General features: G+C 29.9%; 1 protein-coding gene across 1 annotated transcript; it reads left to right on the top strand.

Moving 5' to 3' along the window:
• The first annotated feature begins 11,360 nt into the window (after nucleotides 1-11,360).
• On the top strand, nucleotides 11,361-20,389 carry LOC114382468 (ABC transporter C family member 5-like). Its single transcript, XM_028341914.1, has 11 exons — nucleotides 11,361-14,115; nucleotides 14,234-14,554; nucleotides 14,653-14,739; nucleotides 15,898-16,584; nucleotides 16,685-16,849; nucleotides 17,148-17,442; nucleotides 17,613-17,827; nucleotides 18,108-18,413; nucleotides 18,644-18,707; nucleotides 18,834-19,073; nucleotides 19,769-20,389. The coding sequence occupies exons 1-11, from the start codon at nucleotides 12,055-12,057 to the stop codon at nucleotides 19,879-19,881; spliced, it is 4,554 nt and encodes a 1,517-aa protein (XP_028197715.1). The 5' UTR covers nucleotides 11,361-12,054; the 3' UTR covers nucleotides 19,882-20,389.
• The last annotated feature ends 128 nt before the right edge of the window (nucleotides 20,390-20,517 follow it).

The following is a 20,517-nucleotide window of genomic DNA, read 5'->3' as shown; positions in this document are numbered from 1 at the left end:
AATTAAAGTGTTGTGTTAAGTTCACTTTTATGGTTGTTCATGATGTAAAAATTTCTTTCATGTTTTATCCCCAATTTTCCAACACATATCATATTAAATCAATTGAGTTAAACATTCTTGTTGGATCTTAATCATTTAGGAGTTCATTTCATTTAGTTATTTAATCATTTTGTTAATTTTTTTATTAATAAATTTTATGAAAATAATAATATTTATGAATAATGATTATGTGAAAAAATATATTTATGAATTATAAGAATTTTATTAAATTCACTTGTGTGGTTATTTGTGACACATCAGTCAAAATCTTTATGATGTATTGTCTCCTAAGTTTTTCAATATTAGTCATATTCAACTAATTGAGTTAAACTCTATTGTTGGATTATAATTATTTAGGAGCTCATTTCATTTACTATTTATTTAATCATTTTGTTAACTTTTTAAATAAATTTTATGAAAATAAGAATACTTATGAATGATTGTCTTTTTAAAAAAGAATATTTCTGAATGATAAGAATTTTAATAATTATAGTCTCTTAATGACATATAAATTTTTAAAAGGAAGAATACGTGACATTGTGACCTACTTCCAAATAATTTTAATGTTTTTATGTTACTATTTTTAATTTTTGAATAAACAAAAAATATGTAATTAAATAACCAAATTCATCCATGAAAATATAATGTTATAATAAATTGATTCTTAAAAGATGAAAAATATAAATTTAATCATTGAATTTACAAAAAGTACAATAAATTAATCATGTCATTAGATTTATGAAATGAATTTGTTATTAATTTGTAATGTTTAAAAATCAATTTGACAATAAATTATATTTTTTAGTATCAATTTAATAATAAATTATATTTTTTTAGTATCAATTTGACATTAAATTAAATTAAGAACTAATTTTTAATTAAATTATTTGTAAAATCATTTTTTTATATTTTTATACATTTAAGAATTAAATTTAAAATTTATATTTTTTAGTGACTAATTTATTAGTATCTCATCCTCTCAAAATCGAATTTTACTATTTATCCATAAAAATATGAAATATATTCTGTAGTTTTTATATTAGGTTATTGATACAGGGAGAGAAATCAGACAACAGTATGATATTTTATTCAAAGTCACAACAGCTCGGTCGGGTGCTTCCTTGGAAAGTTCAAAAGGAAGAATATAGTTCGTGGCTGTCCCTTAAGAGTTAAGACCCACCGACCTGTAGTTTTTGACTTTGAAGTTAATTTTAAAATATTTTTGTTTTAAAAATTAAATCTCTGATTTTTTCTTTAACCATGTAAGCTCACAGATTTTAATTTGATATTACAATGTAAATTAATTAAAAGTCAGTTTTGAAATGACTTTTAAGATCAATGTCAATGATTGTGTAAATAATAATTTTAATTTATTAATCTTTTTTCTTCATTTATATTATAAGTGTTAAATATACTTTATATTTTATATTTTGCATTATCAACGCATATATTATAAGTAATGATACACTATTATAATTTAACCACATATAAATTTATGTTAGTATAATAGTATTATATAAACAAATTAAATTAACACAATACCAAGTGTGTAGATTATCAGGTGTGAGATTGTTCTGATTTAACACAATACATGTGGTATAGACAAAAAAAAAATTAAGATAATTTTATTTCAAATAATATATTAAATGATGAGATCTGATTTAAATAATTATAGATTTTGTTAATCTAATAAGGAATTAACGGAAAAAAAAGTTCATATTAAAAATTATGTGAGAATACATTTAAACATTATGAGATGTTTGATAGGAGATTTTTTTTTTCATTATGAGAATCATGATTTCTTCTGAAAATGAATAAAATTTATTTATTAACCATGAAAAATTTCTACATAAGTTTTTTAGAATTCCTTATTATTTTAACTACTTACCATATTATCGAATTTAATAAAGAATAAAATTATGTTTTTGTTGTAGTAAAAAAAGTTTTAAATATATTTTTCGATTTTATAGTTTAACAATTTTTTTGTTTTTGTCATTGTAATTTTTTATTTCGTTTTAATCATTACAAAATATTTTGTTTTTGTTTTTGTTCTTAAAGTGATTAGAAAAATTTTTTTTTTCACGGCTCAAAACATTATTTAAAATGTTTTAAGGACGAAAAATAATACAAACACATTTTACAACGATTAAAATACTTTTTTTTTGCATGAATGAGAACAAAAAATAATACTAAATTGTAGTAACGAAAAATATATTTAAACAAAGAAAATTAAGTTTGAAAAAGTAAAATTTTCACATTTTCCATGCAAAAGTTTTCATGGGAAACTAATTTTAAGAATTCATTGGAAAACATTCCTGCCTGAGAATGTTTTTTTTTTTAATGCATACCAAAAAATAAGAAATTAAGTTTTTCAACCTATGATTTCTAAATTTTTTTTTTTTTACCAAATGCCCCTATGAAAAAGAGTAATTTTCCGCTTTCTAAAAAAATATTTTCTTTCTTTACTTTCTTAACTAATAACCTATTAGTGTGTTGTGTTTTTTATCCTAAAAATAAAAAAAAATCAAAAAATTTATAATAACTAATTGAGCTAAATTTTCCTTTTGACCCCATGCGTTGGTTAACATTCGGCAATAATTAATTCTGCGAAAATCTTGAGTTGAGAGAAACACAAATAAACTACGCATAACACCGCCGACAAATTCATGCAACGGTTCAACATGCATCCGATGAGAACGGAACCTTACCTATAATTTTGTTATTCTTCGTAACACGTGTACCAGCTTTCAATAAATACTGTAACTAAAAACATTTTTTTGGTTAATTAAAATGAAAGAAAATATTAAATCAAATTATAGTTAATATATGAAAGTGCTTTTTTTCTTTTTACTAACTAATAATTGGGAATTATAAAAAATGCAAGAAAAAATGGAATTAATTTTAGAGTTCCGTACTAACAAATACCTCAACCATACTAAGTAAAGAACACTGATACACTTTATTAAACGTTTTCAATTATTAATATTAAGTGTTTTTATATTTCACTGTAATCAATATTTTAAAGGCATTGATCAAACAAACAAACAAACAAAAAACATTTTTTTATAGTAAAAATAAAGGTATTTATTATATCAATAATATAGTAAAACAGAACAAATTGAACCTAAGTCCAGTCCAAAACAGAACAGAACAAATTGAAGAAAGTAAGCAAGTTAGTTCACTTTTTTCATTTATTAACTTCTACGAAGATTCTTTCTTGGCTACAGCTAACAAAAATCGTGTTTTTGGGCAAAAAAATAAATAGGTAAAAATGAATGTGCAGAAAGCAATAGCCCATGTTGGCAGAGGTTGGGTAATAAATGGGCTGGTGTTTGAATTCGGGCTGTGAAAATTCAGATGGATAAATGGGGATTTGGGCTTCTTCTTCTCTCTTTCCTTTATTTTCCTTCATTTTTATTTCTTCATTAATTTCTTTACAAGATTAAATTGATTTTTCAATAATAATAAAATAAAATAAATACAGGAGTGTATAATAAAATTCTCATCAGTGCAGTCATATTTTCTTTTTCTGTTAATAGGTCCTATCCTAAGTTTAATTTATTTATTTAGTAAGCCAAACCAAAACATCATATATTATGTTGAACAAACTATTTCAATTAGGTTGTGAATTTTTTTAATAGTCAAAAAGTTTGTTTATCTATTTAACAAATAATTTATTTTAATTAAATTTTAGTATTTTTATAATAGTTTCTAATATTTTTTGAAACACTACTTGAAGTAATATTTTTATAAAACGTTAACTTTTAATTTTTTATATTTTTTATTTTATTTTTAAAATACTGATTTAATTTCATTATTAAACTTTTTAAATGTTTCATTTTACATTTTTTAACTATTTGAACGGTTAATTTGATCAAACATTTATGTTTTAATAAGTTGACTTAAAAGTATTTAACTTTTAACTATCAACCATCGATTAACTTTATAATTTTTTTATTAGTTTTTAAATTTTCAAATAATTGTTCAGTTAATTTTGTTAAATATAATGTTATTAGGATAATAGATGACTTCGATCCGGCCCGTGTCTTAGTTAAAAAAGTTAAGGTAAATTATTTTTTACATTTTTAGTATCTTTAAAGATTTTAAAATTTAAATGGATAATTTTAGCTTTTTATAAAAAAAATTATACGTTTTTAGTCCCTACTTACTAAAAATAATGCAGTTTTAATCTTCCATTAAGAAATAAAAACAAAATTTCGGTAAGGATTAAAACTAACATTTCAAAAAATCTGAGAAATTAAAAACATATTTTATCCAAACATTTAACTCTTAAAAAAAAAAGTCCCGTGTAACTAACTATGTTAACTTGCATTTTATATGGCAAATATATGGTCTGCTGTGTGACTGTGTCGATGGGAGACAGGAAATTTATCCTCTTACTAATAGTTATTTAGAGAAAATAAAATGAATTGAAGTAAATAAAATAAAGCAAATATTTTATGAGTAAAAATTAACACGTGTATCTTAACTTTTTTTTTTTCCCAAAAAAAACTTCTTCATAAGTACCTGCAAATTTATAAAGACTATTTTACAACTTAAAAATAAAACACTTATTTCAATTGACAAATTCCTATAAATTAAAAATATTATAAACTAGATCTACCAGGATAAAATACTACAGTTGCTTAATTCACTCTCACTCGTATCATCAAATATGCTGATGCGTAATGTAAAGGTTCTTTATTGCATTAGTTTCTTTTCTAATTTTGCTTTTTGATACATTAATCATGCATAGCATAAAGCATGTTTTAATATCTCCCTTCAACTTTGTTTAATCGATTAAGTTACGCACGGGACATAAACTGTGATTGTGTGGGTTCGATAATTCGATATCCCACACTTAAGCTTTGTTCCTTTTTCATTAGCTTACTTTCTCTTTTGTAAGGCCAACTATAAACCTCCCCACAAAAAACAAAAAAAAAAAAAATCGACGTATGAAACTTATAATATACATCAATTGTGTATCTTTTCCTCCAAAAAGTGATGATGAAGATGATGCAATGCCGAGAAAATAACGTTGATGAGTTATAAGAAATAATATTATGAATAAAATATTTTGGGGGCGGGGGAGGGATGGTGAGTTATAGAAATTATTCTGGAATAATATAAGTTATACGAGATGATTTTTGTCAACTTTTAATAAAAAAAATTAAAAGATAAATTATCTTGAACACATTAAGTAAGTTAGAAGCATGGTTTTTAAAGGGCCAAGGCCAAGTTCTGCATTATTCAAACTTCAGGGAGTCAATTTGTGGTTTTTTCTAAGAAAAATTTGAAAATACATTATTCACTTGCTAGTCACGTGATTGAATTTGTAAAAAAATAAAAAATAATGAAGAGCTTGTTCTACACATGCAAAAAAAAAAAAAAAAGTGTTTGGATCTGAAGAAATAGAGAAAAACAAAAGGTTAAATTATTCTTCTCTTTTTTATTTATATTATTTAACATGATTCTTCTAATTTTTAAAATATTTAATTTAGTCATTTAAAAATTTCAAAAAGTGTTTAATGTTATCCTTTTGTCTGATTTCATTAACACGATTAGTGTCAATTTGGACAAAAAAATAACGTTTAATACTTTATTGACAATTATTGTTAAAACAATAATTATTAAAACTTATTAATATTATTTTGTGGGTGAAAATCATCTCATTCCAAGAATAAGATTCTTGGTAAAATTATTTTAATTAATATATTTTTTCATATATTGAATTTTAATTATTCAACATTTTAATATTTTGATATTATCTCAATCATCATGTTTGTTAAAATATATATAAATTGGACATTTTTGTTAAGTAATCTCATATCAACATTTTCTTATTTAATAAAATATGTTATGTATTAATTTGAATTTATTTTATGAAATGTCAAATAGTTTTTAACTTTATGAAAAGTTGTCACTTGATATATTAAATGAGAATTTTTAATTCAACGATTAGATAATTGAAATTCAATATATGCAAAAGTTGTGAGTGAGATAACTCTACTAAAAGTTATTATTGGGATAACTTAATCCTTATTTTTATTTTATAAACAATATTTTTAGTTGTAATATAAGGGTTAATAATGTTGATTGATATATTATGTTAATTGATGTAGCATTTTTTTCTGATTATGATATTGTTTAAGTGATTAATCTTTATCGAAGATTTATTCAATTTGCATACCTAATATCATAATTTAAATTCTTAATTACTTAATTAATAGACATAGATTACTAACACTTGTAATAACCAAGTTGATATTGATGTAACATTTCTCACTTGTTTAAAACTTTCTGTTTTGAAAATGTTAGAATTTTGAGAGAAAAAAATGACATTATCATTATTTAGACAGCATGGTATAACATATTTAAGATCTAGGCCAGCATGGTCGGTAATTAATTCTTATAATAATAAGAATATACCACTTATATTGGAACATTACGTACGTTGAGATTCAATTTTTTTTTCTTAAATTTTTCCAAACTATATTCATACTTTTATTTGACATCTTTTATTGTTGCAAGTATTACAAAACAAAAACAAAAATAAAAACCAACAAGAAAAAAATAAAATAGACAGTGCAAAGTTAATAAAAAAGTGATGAAGCAATAGAACTTAAGAGATCGAATTAAACAGTAAAAATCACACGTCTAAAATATCTACTGTAAAATTTACTTGTAACAATTTAAAATAAATAACTTTGAGAATAAACTTCAAATGAATATGAAGAAGAAGGAAAATGATGACATAATGGTTAGAGAGTTAAGTTTGGAAAGAAAATGTAAAGTTCTTTAAAATAAACAAACAAAAGTGAATGTTATTTGAATTGATAATTAAAAATATACTAATGTAATTTATGTATAATATTGGAAATTAAGAGGACGGGCCCTGGTGCAGCGGTAAAGTTGTGCCTTGCTGACTTGCTGGTCATGGGTTTTATTGGAAATTAATAGCAACAACTACATATAAAAATATATTTATTTAGCAGTGTTTTTTTTGGGTGTAGTATTAAGTAGCGATTTAGAAAAGTTAAATATTTAATTGTCTAATTCGTAAATGATAAATCACAAACCTTCAAGCTTTATTTAATAATTCGTTATACGGGCCCTACAATCACATATGAAAATAATAGGGAAATTAAACACTTATAATTTTTCTTACCTATTCTTAACACTTGAATGACTGGCACAGGAAAGCTTTTCTGTGGGCTTAAGAAACTGTTAAAGTGGTCTTATATGCCTTAAATCCTGATTTTATATAATCTTAACTATATATTTAACTACTACCAATTTAACTATAACTAAATTACTTATACCAATGTCTTTATTAATCTAATGAAACTAATTTAGAAAGTACTATATTGATCATAGACATAAATACATAATGTGTTTTTTTTGGGTACAGAAATACATAACGTGTGATAATGGCTTGGTAAATTATACTACCAATTTGGAGTACTTATTATATTGGATTTGAAGAATAATTTTACACTGATAATGAGAGGTTTAGAATATCTTCACATCCAAATAATAAGGAAGCTGAAGTTTTGTTTAAGGAAGCTGAAGTGATTAGTTAAACGTACTCACATTGGGTACATTTTGAAAATATTTTGGATTGAGTTAGATAGCGAACTAGCCATATGATAAACAGCATTAAAGAAAACTACATGCTAAATAATATTAAAGTCACTCCCCCGAGTAGGTTAACATCTTATTATTGAGATAGGATTCTGATTAGAAAGGTAAAACTCATAAGTCATAATACATCGTATATATGCATTGAATCCATGATTACAAAAAGAAAGATATATAATACACTTTAGTAGTTTTTTTTAAAAAAATTATTCATTTGTTTCCTATAGTATGATTTTTATCTTTTTAGTTTTTATAATTTTGAAAGTGTTTTTTTTTTAGTTTTTATAATTTATATTTTAATTATTTCGTGTTCTTTTTAGTTATATTTTAATTCTCTTTTAGTTCCTATAGTTTGAAAATGATATTTTTAGTTTCTATAATTTATATTTTAATTGTCTTTTAGTCCTTACTACAAAAAATATATAACAATAATTAATTACAAATTAGTTATAAATTATTTTTTATTACAAATTATCTTACAATAAATTAGTTACAAATTACTTGTTAATATTTTTGTAGTTAATTGTAATTGATAATATTACTTATATTTTAATGATAATAACTAAAAGAGAATTAAAATATAAAATATAAGAACTAAAAAGATTATATTTAAACTGTAGGGACTAAGAGAGAATTAAAATATAAATTATAAGGATTAAAAAAACCACTTTTAAAATTATAAGAATTAAAAAAAAATATAAATTATAGGAACTAAAAAAATTACTAATTATAAAATTATAAGAAACAAATAAATAATTTAAACAAGTTTTCTTTAATAGGATTCATGATTAAAATAAATAATAGGAAGAATCATTAAAGGCGAGAACACTCTGGGGAAATGTTTTGATTCTTCAAATCAAATCATATGAGCTGTCACATTTGAACTCGATTAATTACCAAGTTGCGTTGAGACAGTTAAATTACAGTAAAAAAAAATGGAAAGATTGCAGGTCTTAAACAAAACATTCGTGTCGGATTATATTTTGTTATTAATATTTAACCTTACCATTGTTTTTCTTATGGTTAAGTTTTGTAGTTTTACTGCAGAAGAGGATCTATTCCTCAATATCATCATGGATGTCATGAATATAATATGCTGCATAATAAATAGTAATTATAGAATATAGAATCTATAAATAAGCAAGGTGTTTTGTTTTACCAAAGTACATATTCCCACTGTTTTGTGGTTGGCAATGCAAAGGGGAAATTGTATTTTAGTTCCACTTGATTAAAAAAATATAGAAATTTTATGAAGTTAATTTCTTTTATCATTTTTATCTACATGTGTATTGTTTATAATAAATCATTAGTGGTTTGGACCTTTTAAGTATATAATAGAATTCAATATTTAACTATGCAAATAGAGTAGCAATATAAAAAAACCTATGCTGATAGAGGAACATATATGTACATAAAATAATTGTCTCTTAACTGATATTTTATTTTTTTGAGAGATTAATTCCACCACTTCTGAACAAAGAACACTCATGAGTCATGCTAATATTTTATCCCGGATGAAAAAACAATTATGCACATTCATTAAAATGTTCATATTTGAATTGGGGGATACCCTCTAATAGGAAATATATAATCCTTTTTTTTTAATTTTAGCTTTATGTTTTTTTTTAATCTTTTTCTATAATTTTCCTTAAAAAAATTATTTTCTAGAATTTAAAAAATATGCATCAAACACAAAGATTTTTATTCATCCACCACATTATATAAATTAGAACGCATTATTTAATAGATGTTGTCAACATTTTGTCTTTTTTATACACACTAGTTCTATAACTAATTAAAAAAAAATTCTTCCAATCATTTTTTTCCCACCATAACAGTGGTATGATTATCCACTAGCTTGATTGATGATTAATTCTGCTCTAGAATATGACGGATAACTTTTAGTAAATATTATTTCTTTCAATTATGTTTTTTCATATGCAAAACTTGAATTGAAAATCTTATTTAAAGAGATTATGTCTAAGACGATTCAGTTAATGACTTGTTGATATCTTTTAATCATTTAAAACTATTTTTAAATTAAAATTTAATATTTTTTAATAAAATTGTTAATAGTTAAAAATAACTATATTACATTTTTATTTTTTCATTATAAATCTAAAATATAATTTATATAATAAAAGATATTTATTTATTATAAAAACTAATTATAATATAATTTATATTAAAAATATTTATTTATTGTAAATTTCAATTATATAAAAATGAAAAAATATTATCCTCTACAATAAATAGACTGGTATAGGTTAAAATCCTAATTTTATTACTACTTACTTTATTCTGAGCTTAGAATGGAAAAGAGTTGTCCTCATTCTATAGTCTCTTCTCATAAGCTCAACCTTCCATCTTCCGCTCTACACTTTACTTTTCCTATAAAAGCCAGATATCTTCTTTTAATTTTTGGGGTGCTTTCATATTCATGTTCTGTTTTTATCTTTTTAGAAACAACCAAAGAACAAAGAGTGGCCTAGATGACAATTCATCCACTTGATTTTGGCATGTCAGCCCCACCTTTTTCTTTCTTATGTATATTTTTCAACAAACAGATGGGTCAATACCGTTTTTTTCTTAACTTATTTGCTGCATACGGATTTGATGAAGAATTGAAGATGTGGTTCTCAGTCCTCAGTGCTCCTCTTTAACGAACATGTTTGGTGTACCTCAAATCCTACATTAAAAAAACATAGCATCATGGCATCACACTCATTCACCATGATTTGAAATCTGAATTTCCACTACCGCCCACTCAAGACCTAAACTACGTACCAACACACTGTAAAGCACAAACAAACAAAACCGGCCCACTTTCTCCCTTGCCAACCAATAGTTCACATTCTATGTCTTTAGTAAAATCACTATCAACCCAGCCCACGCACACATGCAACAAAAATATTCCTTCTATTCACATTTTCTGGATCAACGTGATATTGATGCACAGTTTCACAATATTATGAATCATTATTTAAATGATAGCTTATAATTGAGTCTCTTTGCACAATTATATTTTTTCATTACAAACAAGTTTAAATTGAGACTTTACTTAAAATACGTAAACCTATTTTTTAATCAATAAATGTTATTTGTTAGTGAAAAAAAAATTAAGCTTACAATTTCTTTTTGTGTCTTCTTCTTTTAATTATGATGCTGGCCTTATAACTCTAACTTTTATTGACCATATGTCCTATCAGCATTAACTAAGTTAATTGCTAGTAATAAAATGATTTGAATGTGAACATAATTTAATAATAAAAGAAAACCAACAGTTTAATAATAATAATAATAATAAATGAATTGAATTGAATACCTTCTAAATTTTTCCAAATAATAATACTAATAAGATGATAAAAAATACTAATCATAATAGGAAAAAATATTATCTATAGATAATATAAAATAATTTTATACGGTTATTCGATGATAACCAATCAATTATATATAATAAATTTGTTTACTTTTAGATAATTATTCTAAAAATCATATCAATCATTATTTGTTATTTAATAATAATATAAAATTATTTTACATTTATATTACACCATCATTAAAATCATAATAATAATATTCCGTGTATTAAATATTCATTAATGATAATATTCCACCTACTAAGCCTGCAAGAAAAATTCTTCTTTCTCCTTTCCATATAATGGTTGAAAGGTTCCAAAATTCATTGAAGCAAATCAGAGAACGAAAATTTAGTCGGTATCAAACTAGCTAGTGATGAGTCATTTTAATTGACCTTTTGGTTCCGTCCACCGAAAGCACCAATTTCTGGAGCATCTGCTGCAAAGTTTCCGATTCCCTCACGGAACTCGCGGTTAAACAACACACGGAAGCATAGTTATTAATTTGTGACAAACAAACAACAACATTAATTATTAAAAGGAGCACAAGAGAGGGGGATCATTTTCTTTCTCTCCGTCTCTCTTCGTTGTTATAGCATATACCCTGCGACGCTTAGGCTACTCTCGCCACCATCATTCGTCGTCGTTTGTCATTTGTGATTGTCGTTTCAGCTTCTTTCTCTCTTTCGCAATTGGGGTAGAACAAGTCCGTCACGTCACCATTGATTTCAGAAACCACCCAGGTGGGGGATTTTCTATATTTCCCCATTGGGTGTCTTTTTTCATCTTCAAAGTTTGATTTTTCAGTGCTACCCTACTGCAACTGCAACAACTTCTCTCTTTCTTCGTATATTCCTCGTTGGTGAAATAAACGTCTTTGTTTCCACGTGCATTGGTTTTCTCTTCGTTTCCCGTATTCTGAGATGCCCCTTCTCTTCTCTTCTTCTACTCGTTGTTGTTGTTATTCTCAATCTGCTTCTTCTTCTTCATCATCAACACACTTTTTTCAATAATGGGTGTCGCACGTTTTTTCCATGATGTCCTAGGATTGCCCGTGTTGGAACTTGCGACAATCTGCATGAACCTGACTTTTGTACTTTTGTTTCTCTTTGTTGTCTCGGTGAGGCGTGTTCTTGTGTATGGGGGTGGATTTCGATTCGGTAAGGATGGAAACAGCGGCAATGCTAGCCCAATTTGCAGTGTCATTGATGAAGAAACGCGTGGTGTTAGAATCGGTGTGGGGTTCAAGTTGTCAGTGTTGTCTTGTTTCTATGTTCTGTTTGTGAATGTTTTGGCGTTGGGATTTGAAGGGGGTGCTTTGATTTGGGGTGAGGCTAATGGGGATGCTGACGTGGATTTGTCTCTTCTTGCTGTCCCTGCTGCACAGGGTTTGGCTTGGTTTGTGTTGAGCTTCTCGGCCTTGTATTGCAAGTTCAAGGTGTCAGAGAGGTTCCCATTTTTGTTGAGAGCTTGGTGGTTTTTGTCCTTTGTTATTTGCTTGTGTACTTTGTATGTTGATGGGAGAGGATTTTGGGAGGAGGGTTCTGAACATCTATGTTCTCGTGCTGTTGCAAATGTTGCTGTCACACCAGCTCTTGCATTTTTGTGTGTGGTTGCAATTAGGGGTGGTACTGGTATAAGGGTTTGTGGGAACTCTGATCTTCAAGAGCCATTGCTTGTTGATGAGGAACCGGGGTGTCTCAAGGTTACTCCTTATAGAGATGCTGGACTTTTTAGTTTGGCCACTCTTTCTTGGCTGAATCCACTTCTTTCCATTGGTGCTAAGAGACCGCTCGAGCTTAAGGATATTCCACTTGTTGCACCAAGAGATAGAGCCAAGACTAGTTATAAGGTTTTGAATTCTAATTGGGAGAGATTGAAGGCTGAAAATGAGAATCCCTCTAAGCAGCCTTCGTTGGCTTGGGCGATTCTCAAGTCATTCTGGAAGGACGCAGCCCTGAATGCCATCTTTGCTGGTATGAATACTTTGGTGTCATATGTAGGTCCATACATGATAAGTTACTTTGTGGATTACTTGGGTGGCAAGGAGACTTTCCCCCATGAGGGATATATCCTTGCTGGTATTTTCTTTGTGGCAAAGCTTGTGGAGACTGTGACAACTAGGCAGTGGTATCTGGGAGTGGACATCTTGGGTATGCATGTTAGGTCTGCTCTAACTGCAATGGTATATAGGAAGGGACTTAGACTGTCAAGCTCAGCCAAGCAGAGTCACACAAGTGGGGAGATTGTCAACTACATGGCAGTTGATGTTCAGAGGGTAGGGGACTACTCTTGGTACCTTCATGACATGTGGATGCTTCCTATGCAGATTGTTCTTGCCCTTTTAATTTTGTATAAGAATGTTGGAATTGCTTCTGTTGCAACATTGATTGCTACAATCATTTCCATTGTTGTCACTGTTCCTGTGGCTAGGGTGCAAGAAGATTATCAGGACAAATTGATGGCAGCTAAGGATGAAAGGATGAGAAAGACATCAGAGTGTCTTAGGAATATGAGGATTCTCAAGCTGCAAGCTTGGGAGGACCGATATCGATTGAAGTTGGAGGAAATGCGTGGAGTAGAGTTCAAGTGGCTAAGGAAAGCACTCTATTCTCAGGCTTGCATAACTTTCATGTTCTGGAGCTCCCCTATATTTGTTTCAGCTGTTACTTTTGCTACTTCCATATTGTTGGGGGGTCAGTTGACAGCAGGTGGTGTTCTCTCTGCTCTAGCTACTTTCAGGATTCTCCAAGAACCTCTGAGGAATTTTCCTGACTTGGTATCAACCATGGCTCAGACAAAAGTTTCTCTTGATCGCATATCTGCTTTCCTGCAGGATGAAGAATTGCAGGAAGATGCGACTATCGTCTTGCCACCTGGCATTTCTAACACGGCCATAGAAATTATGGATGGTGTCTTCTGCTGGGACTCTTCTTTGCCAAGGCCTACTCTATCGGGAATACATGTGAAAGTGGAAAGAGGGATGACTGTGGCTGTTTGTGGCATGGTTGGTTCCGGTAAATCAAGTTTTCTTTCTTGCATCCTTGGAGAGATTCCCAAGCTGTCTGGTGAAGTATGTTATTCTTAAGGATAGAATTCCGCCTTTATTGTTTTTATATTTGTTCATTGGTATTTTAAATTCTCTTCTTGTTTATATATCAGTTTTACTGATGAATTGGATGATTTTGCAGGTAAAAGTGTGTGGTTCTGTTGCATATGTCTCCCAATCTGCTTGGATACAGTCAGGAAATATAGAAGAAAATATCCTGTTTGGCACCCCAATGGACAAAGCAAAGTACAAGAATGTTCTTCATGCTTGCTCATTGAAAAAGGACCTAGAACTTTTCTCACATGGAGACCAAACAATTATTGGTGACAGAGGTATAAATTTGAGTGGTGGTCAGAAGCAGCGGGTTCAGCTTGCTCGAGCACTCTACCAAGATGCTGATATTTACCTACTTGATGATCCCTTCAGTGCAGTTGATGCCCACACTGGATCAGAATTATTTAGGGTTAGTTTTTCTTGAGTATAGAGTTAATGATGCTGTTATTTTTCGGGGTACAATTGAAATGAATTTAATTTGATTTAATCTATGACATGTGAATGCAGGAGTATGTATTGACAGCACTAGCAGATAAAACAGTCATTTTTGTGACCCATCAAGTTGAATTTCTTCCTGCTGCTGATATGATAATGGTATGGGTTTGTCTTCCACATTCATGCAACAAAAGACCTAGATGATTTTTATACTTCATTTCAGGTGTTTTTGTTTTTAATTATTTTATAGTACATTTCAATTTTTTTTCGTATTTGTGAGTGAGTTATGTATTCCCTGCATGATCAGGGGTTGCAGTTGCTCTCTACTGTTTCAGTCTAATGCATTTTTTCTTCCCTCATGTCCTGGTTGCCTTCTTAATTCTTTCTTTTTAATATTACACAGTTAAATCTTTACAATTTCAGATATATGATTAGGAAACATATCTAAAACAACAAAGCAATTGGTTTTAAGATTGACTATGTGAAATTAATGTAATGGTATTATATATTGACATGAGATGTTAACAAGCTGTATCTACAAGGCAAGAGGAAAATTGTGTTACTTTTGCATCTATATGAAATTGATCTGTGCTCAATGGATTGAAGCTGCTTATTTGGTGATGGAACTCCTGCATCCCTCCCTTGATATTGTTCTGTTTTGTGGCAGCTGCCTCCTGGGTGGCTGAGTGAACTCATATGAATTGGTCATTATTGCTGCCTGGTACTTTAAAAAAAAGTTTTTTTTTTTGTGCCAACATGTGTAATTTATCTTTCTCAGTGAAGATATTTAATTTTTTCAAAGACTAGGAAGAATTCTCTTTTAATTATCTGTGGCTAGGGGTGTGCAAAAACTAGTTTGATAAAAAAATCAAACCGAACTGGTTTCAAATTGTTTTAATCGGTTCGGTTTTATATCCAAATAGTCAACCGGATTTAGAAACCAGTTCAAAACCGAACTAATTTTAAAAAACTGGTTTTGAACTGAATTGGTTTTTAATCAGTTTTAAACCGATTCTAAGAGTCAGACTAGTTTTGAACGGTTTTTGAACAATTTTTTTTCAAATAAAAAAATATCCAAGTGAAAACCAGTTCGGTTAACCAAACTGGTTTTGTAGAAATGATTTAACCGAATTGTTTTTATAAAACAGTGCATTTTTTTTTTCTTAAACTAGTTCGGGAAGAAACCAATTCAGTTTAGGTTTGGTTACATTCTAGTTCAATCCGAACCGGTTTTTTTGCACACCCCTATCTGTGGGTTTGATTATGTGGTTGATACAAAGCAAAAATAATTTTCTCATTTTTTTTTCAATTTTGAAGGTTCTTAAAGAAGGCCACATCATACAGGCAGGAAAATATGATGATCTTTTACAAGCAGGAACAGATTTTAAAACTCTAGTTTCAGCTCACCATGAAGCAATAGAGGCTATGGATATTCCTAATCACTCAGAAGATTCAGATGAAAATGTACCCTTGGATGACACTATTATGACCAGTAAGACATCCATTTCTTCTGCAAATGATATTGAGAGTTTGGCTAAGGAAGTTCAGGAGGGATCATCAGATCAGAAAGTAATTAAGGAGAAGAAGAAAGCAAAACGCTCGAGAAAAAAACAGCTTGTTCAGGAAGAGGAGAGGGTTAGAGGTAGAGTCAGCATGAAGGTGTACTTGTCATACATGGCTGCAGCATACAAAGGTGTATTGATTCCACTCATAATCATTGCACAAACATTATTTCAGTTCCTTCAGATTGCCAGTAATTGGTGGATGGCTTGGGCAAATCCTCAAACTAAGGGAGACCAACCCAAAGTAACTCCCACAGTTCTTCTTCTTGTTTACATGGCCCTTGCTTTTGGCAGCTCATGGTTCATCTTTGTAAGGGCTGTTCTCGTGGCTACATTTGGTCTAGCAGCTGCACAGAAACTATTTTTTAACATGCTTAGAAGCATATTCCATTCACCAATGTCTTTCTTTGACTCTACACCAGCTGGAAGGATCTTGAATCGTGTAAGTTTTCTTGTCTTTTCCTTGCTCCTTTGTTTTTTTTTTAATCTGTCTCTCCATGTATGGTGTACAAACATATAATGGGTTATTTGTATCCCATCAGGTTTCAATTGATCAAAGTGTTGTGGATCTTGATATTCCTTTTAGACTTGGAGGGTTTGCTTCATCAACAATACAACTTATTGGCATTGTTGCTGTAATGACAGATGTTACATGGCAAGTTTTGCTCCTAGTAGTCCCGTTGGCTATTATTTGTTTGTGGATGCAGGTAATTAGAGATCTTCCAGCTTATTTTTTAATCTTCAAAACTGCTTTCCAAAAAGAAACAGAAAAAAGTTGTGTTCTGAAGCCAAAAATCAAGTTATGTAGGATAGAATAAGGTCCATTTATTTGACAAATATCAATTCATCATTCTTTTTGGGGAAAATATTATTCAAGGGGTATGGAGAAAATACATTGATAAAGGACTATAAATCCTCCGTTAATGCATTGCATCTTTTCTTTCTTGTTTGTCTACCCTATGTGTGATCAAATGAAAATTTTGACCATAAACTAATTCCTTGCAGAAATACTACATGGCTTCCTCAAGGGAATTAGTACGTATCGTGAGCATCCAAAAATCTCCAATTATACATCTTTTTGGTGAATCAATTGCTGGAGCAGCCACCATTAGAGGTTTTGGACAAGAAAAAAGGTTCATGAAGAGGAACCTCTATCTTCTGGATTGTTTTGCACGACCATTCTTCTGTAGTCTTGCAGCTATTGAGTGGCTCTGCCTGCGCATGGAATTACTTTCAACCTTTGTATTTGCTTTCTGCCTGGTATTACTTGTCAGCCTTCCCCATGGAAGTATTGATCCCAGTGAGTATTTCATTCTGATTACTTGTTTTCTGTCCGCTTCAAGCAGCTGTTTATGATATAATTGGTATTACATTGTATTATAGGAAAGGGAATAAGTGATGGTTTGAGATCATGCAGAATGCAATATGAGATAATATTCTGTTGCTAATCACTAAGACTTTTCTGTATAGGCATGGCTGGACTTGCAGTAACATATGGCCTGAATTTAAATGCACGTCTATCACGATGGATACTTAGCTTTTGCAAACTTGAAAATAAAATCATATCCATTGAAAGAATTTATCAATACAGCCAAATTCCTAGTGAAGCACCAGCAATTGTTGAAGATTCTCGTCCTCCATCCTCATGGCCTGAGAATGGGACAATCCAATTAATTGATCTGAAGGTACTCAGCTCAAATTCACATTAGGAATGTTCTTTGCTCCTTGTTTTCACTAAGAAGCACATGCTTGTCCTATCGTTTTAATTTAATTTCTAGTCATTTTATAGTTTGCTTTTGTCCTTTTCTTTTTTAAGAGGTAAAATTATCCCTTATATATCATTGCTTGTTGCACTCATTTAGCATCTAAACTAAGCTCTTAGCAATGTGATATGCATCAAAGTTTTTATAATGATTATTCTACTGCAATCAGCTCTTTCTCATGCTGATGCATCTCCTTTTGAAGGTACGTTACAAGGAAAATCTTCCCGTGGTGCTTCACGGAGTATCCTGCACATTTCCTGGTGGGAAGAAGATTGGAATAGTTGGTCGTACTGGCAGTGGCAAATCTACCTTGATTCAAGCATTATTTCGATTGGTTGAACCGGAGGCAGGGAGTATCCTTATAGACAACATTAATATTTCATCAATTGGTCTTCATGATCTTAGAAGTCATTTGAGTATCATACCACAAGATCCAACCTTATTTGAAGGCACCATTCGAAGCAATCTTGATCCTCTTGATGAGCACTCTGATAAAGAGATTTGGGAGGTTTGTATTACTTGGATAGTTCCATTTAGTTAAAATTACACAGTATTCGCTTAATCTGTAAATGTCTATAAAGTGTGTTTGTATGTGAGGAAAAAATAAATAGCATTGCATTTGGGTTTTAAATGTGTGTGTATAATAAGAGCTTTTAAATAGAGAAAATGGGTACTATTAATGCTACTTAAGTAGGAGTAGGAGGTTATGCTCTGCTTGATTGCTTTGAGTTATCACAGGCCCTTGATAAGTCACAACTTGGAGATATAATCCGTGAGACAGAGCGAAAGCTTGATATGCCAGGTAGGATCCTAAAAACTGGATTATGGCATTGTAACTTTTCTTTCCCCACCCCTAAAAATTGTGAAAGGAAAGGAAAAATGTTTGGAATCACAAGTAGCTATCTTAAGATTTATTTTAAATCTGCAGTGCTGGAGAATGGAGATAATTGGAGTGTAGGACAGTGTCAACTTGTTTCTTTGGGTCGAGCTCTGCTGAAGCAATCAAAGATACTTGTACTTGATGAAGCAACGGCATCGGTTGATACTGCTACTGATAATCTTATCCAGAAGATTATTCGAAGAGAGTTTAGAGATTGCACTGTGTGCACTATTGCACATCGTATTCCTACTGTTATTGACAGTGATCTAGTGCTGGTACTCAGTGATGGTGCGTATTATTGAATCGCATGCTATTTGCTCTTTTTTGTTTTCTTCAGCCATACATCTATTGGCTTTGCATTGTCTGACAGTTAAAACTTAAAACGAATGTTGTTGAAGGCAAATGTTGTAATTTCATCCATTTGCATTTTCTTTTACCATTGCAGCTATGGGAAATTGTTCCAATAAAGTAACTTTCATATGCCAAGAAAATGAAGAAACTTACAATCACATAGGAGAATTGACATTCATCACCTAGCTGATTCTTATTTGTTAATGCTAGATCAAGTTATATTGTTTGTATCAAATCATTTTAGGCTCAATTTGGACAAACTCGTTAAAAAAATACTTATGGGAGAAGAAATTAAGAAAGTAAATGAATTAAACATCTCTTATAAGTTAAACCTGACTTGTTTATCTCAGCTTTGTCAACAAAGTACCCAAAATGGGCTGTCTGTTAATTTCTGAGTGGGTTGTATGTTGCCACATATCTTTGCTCACTTCTGATTGCTGCTAAATTAACTGTCAGGGAGCAGCATGGATCTATATGATTGTTTTCTGTGTGTCTCCTTTTGATGCACAGCACGAAAAGGAAATAAAACTCAAATGTGTTCTAAAATTGAGTGATTGAGATGGTTGGGTTGAATTTGGTTCATTTATAATTCACTCTTTGTGCTTAATGAAGTCGATTTAACATTTTTACAGGTCGAGTTGCAGAGTTTGATAGTCCATCTAGGCTGTTAGAGGACAAGTCATCTATGTTTCTGAAGTTGGTGACGGAGTATTCATCGCGGTCAAGTGGCATACCAGACTTTTAAAATGGATGAAAATGCATCAAAACCTTCAATGATGGAGGTGGTATGAGCTTAAGAGCCTTCGAAGTTAGTGGGCAGCAAGAGCTCAAGACATTTCGAGTAGAAACAGTAACGATGCCTCAGTTGCTGTCACTGCTGCATTGGAAACATGCTGAGACATAAAATGAGCTGATGCACGAGTGAGCCCTTATCGATTAAGCACTCCAGTGGGAGAAATTATTTTCCAGTTTGAAAGTATCATCAGTTGGTTCATCCCCATAAACCACATTGAGGAATTCATGCATGGTTGGGGCTTGCTTTGTAACATGGAATAAGATGATCGCCCTTTACAGGAAAGAAAACATGGGCGTCTGAATTGATTTCAATAATGTTGAATAACAGTTTTGAGAATGAGGCAGTAGGCTTTTGCTTGCTTAGAAAAGTGTAACCCTTTGTTGGGATGAAACAATTTAACAGGAGAATTTATTTTTTCAAGGAATTTAAAATGATTCATGAAAAAATAGTTTGTTTGAATAGAATATTTAAAAAGAAATTTAATTTTTGGTATTTTTATGAATAATTTTGATTGACTAAAATAGTGAGATTTCAAATTTTCTCAAAAAATATAAAATTTGAAAAAAAAAAATTGTAGATACTCAC

Source organism: Glycine soja, chromosome 13 (genome assembly GCF_004193775.1).
Source record: "Glycine soja cultivar W05 chromosome 13, ASM419377v2, whole genome shotgun sequence".
NCBI lineage: Eukaryota > Viridiplantae > Streptophyta > Magnoliopsida > Fabales > Fabaceae > Glycine > Glycine soja.
This window is presented reverse-complemented; position numbering and strand designations above follow the sequence as displayed.

Bases quoted from the DNA above. Each gene is read 5' to 3' on its own strand.
- LOC114382468 (XM_028341914.1), top strand. From the start codon at position 12,055: ATGGGTGTCGCACGTTTTTTCCATGATGTCCTAGGATTGCCCGTGTTG. The intron at 14,116-14,233 runs GTATGTTATTCT...ATGATTTTGCAG, and splicing joins TTCCCAAGCTGTCTGGTGAA to GTAAAAGTGTGTGGTTCTGT. The intron at 18,414-18,643 runs GTTTGTATTACT...GAGTTATCACAG, and splicing joins CTGATAAAGAGATTTGGGAG to GCCCTTGATAAGTCACAACT.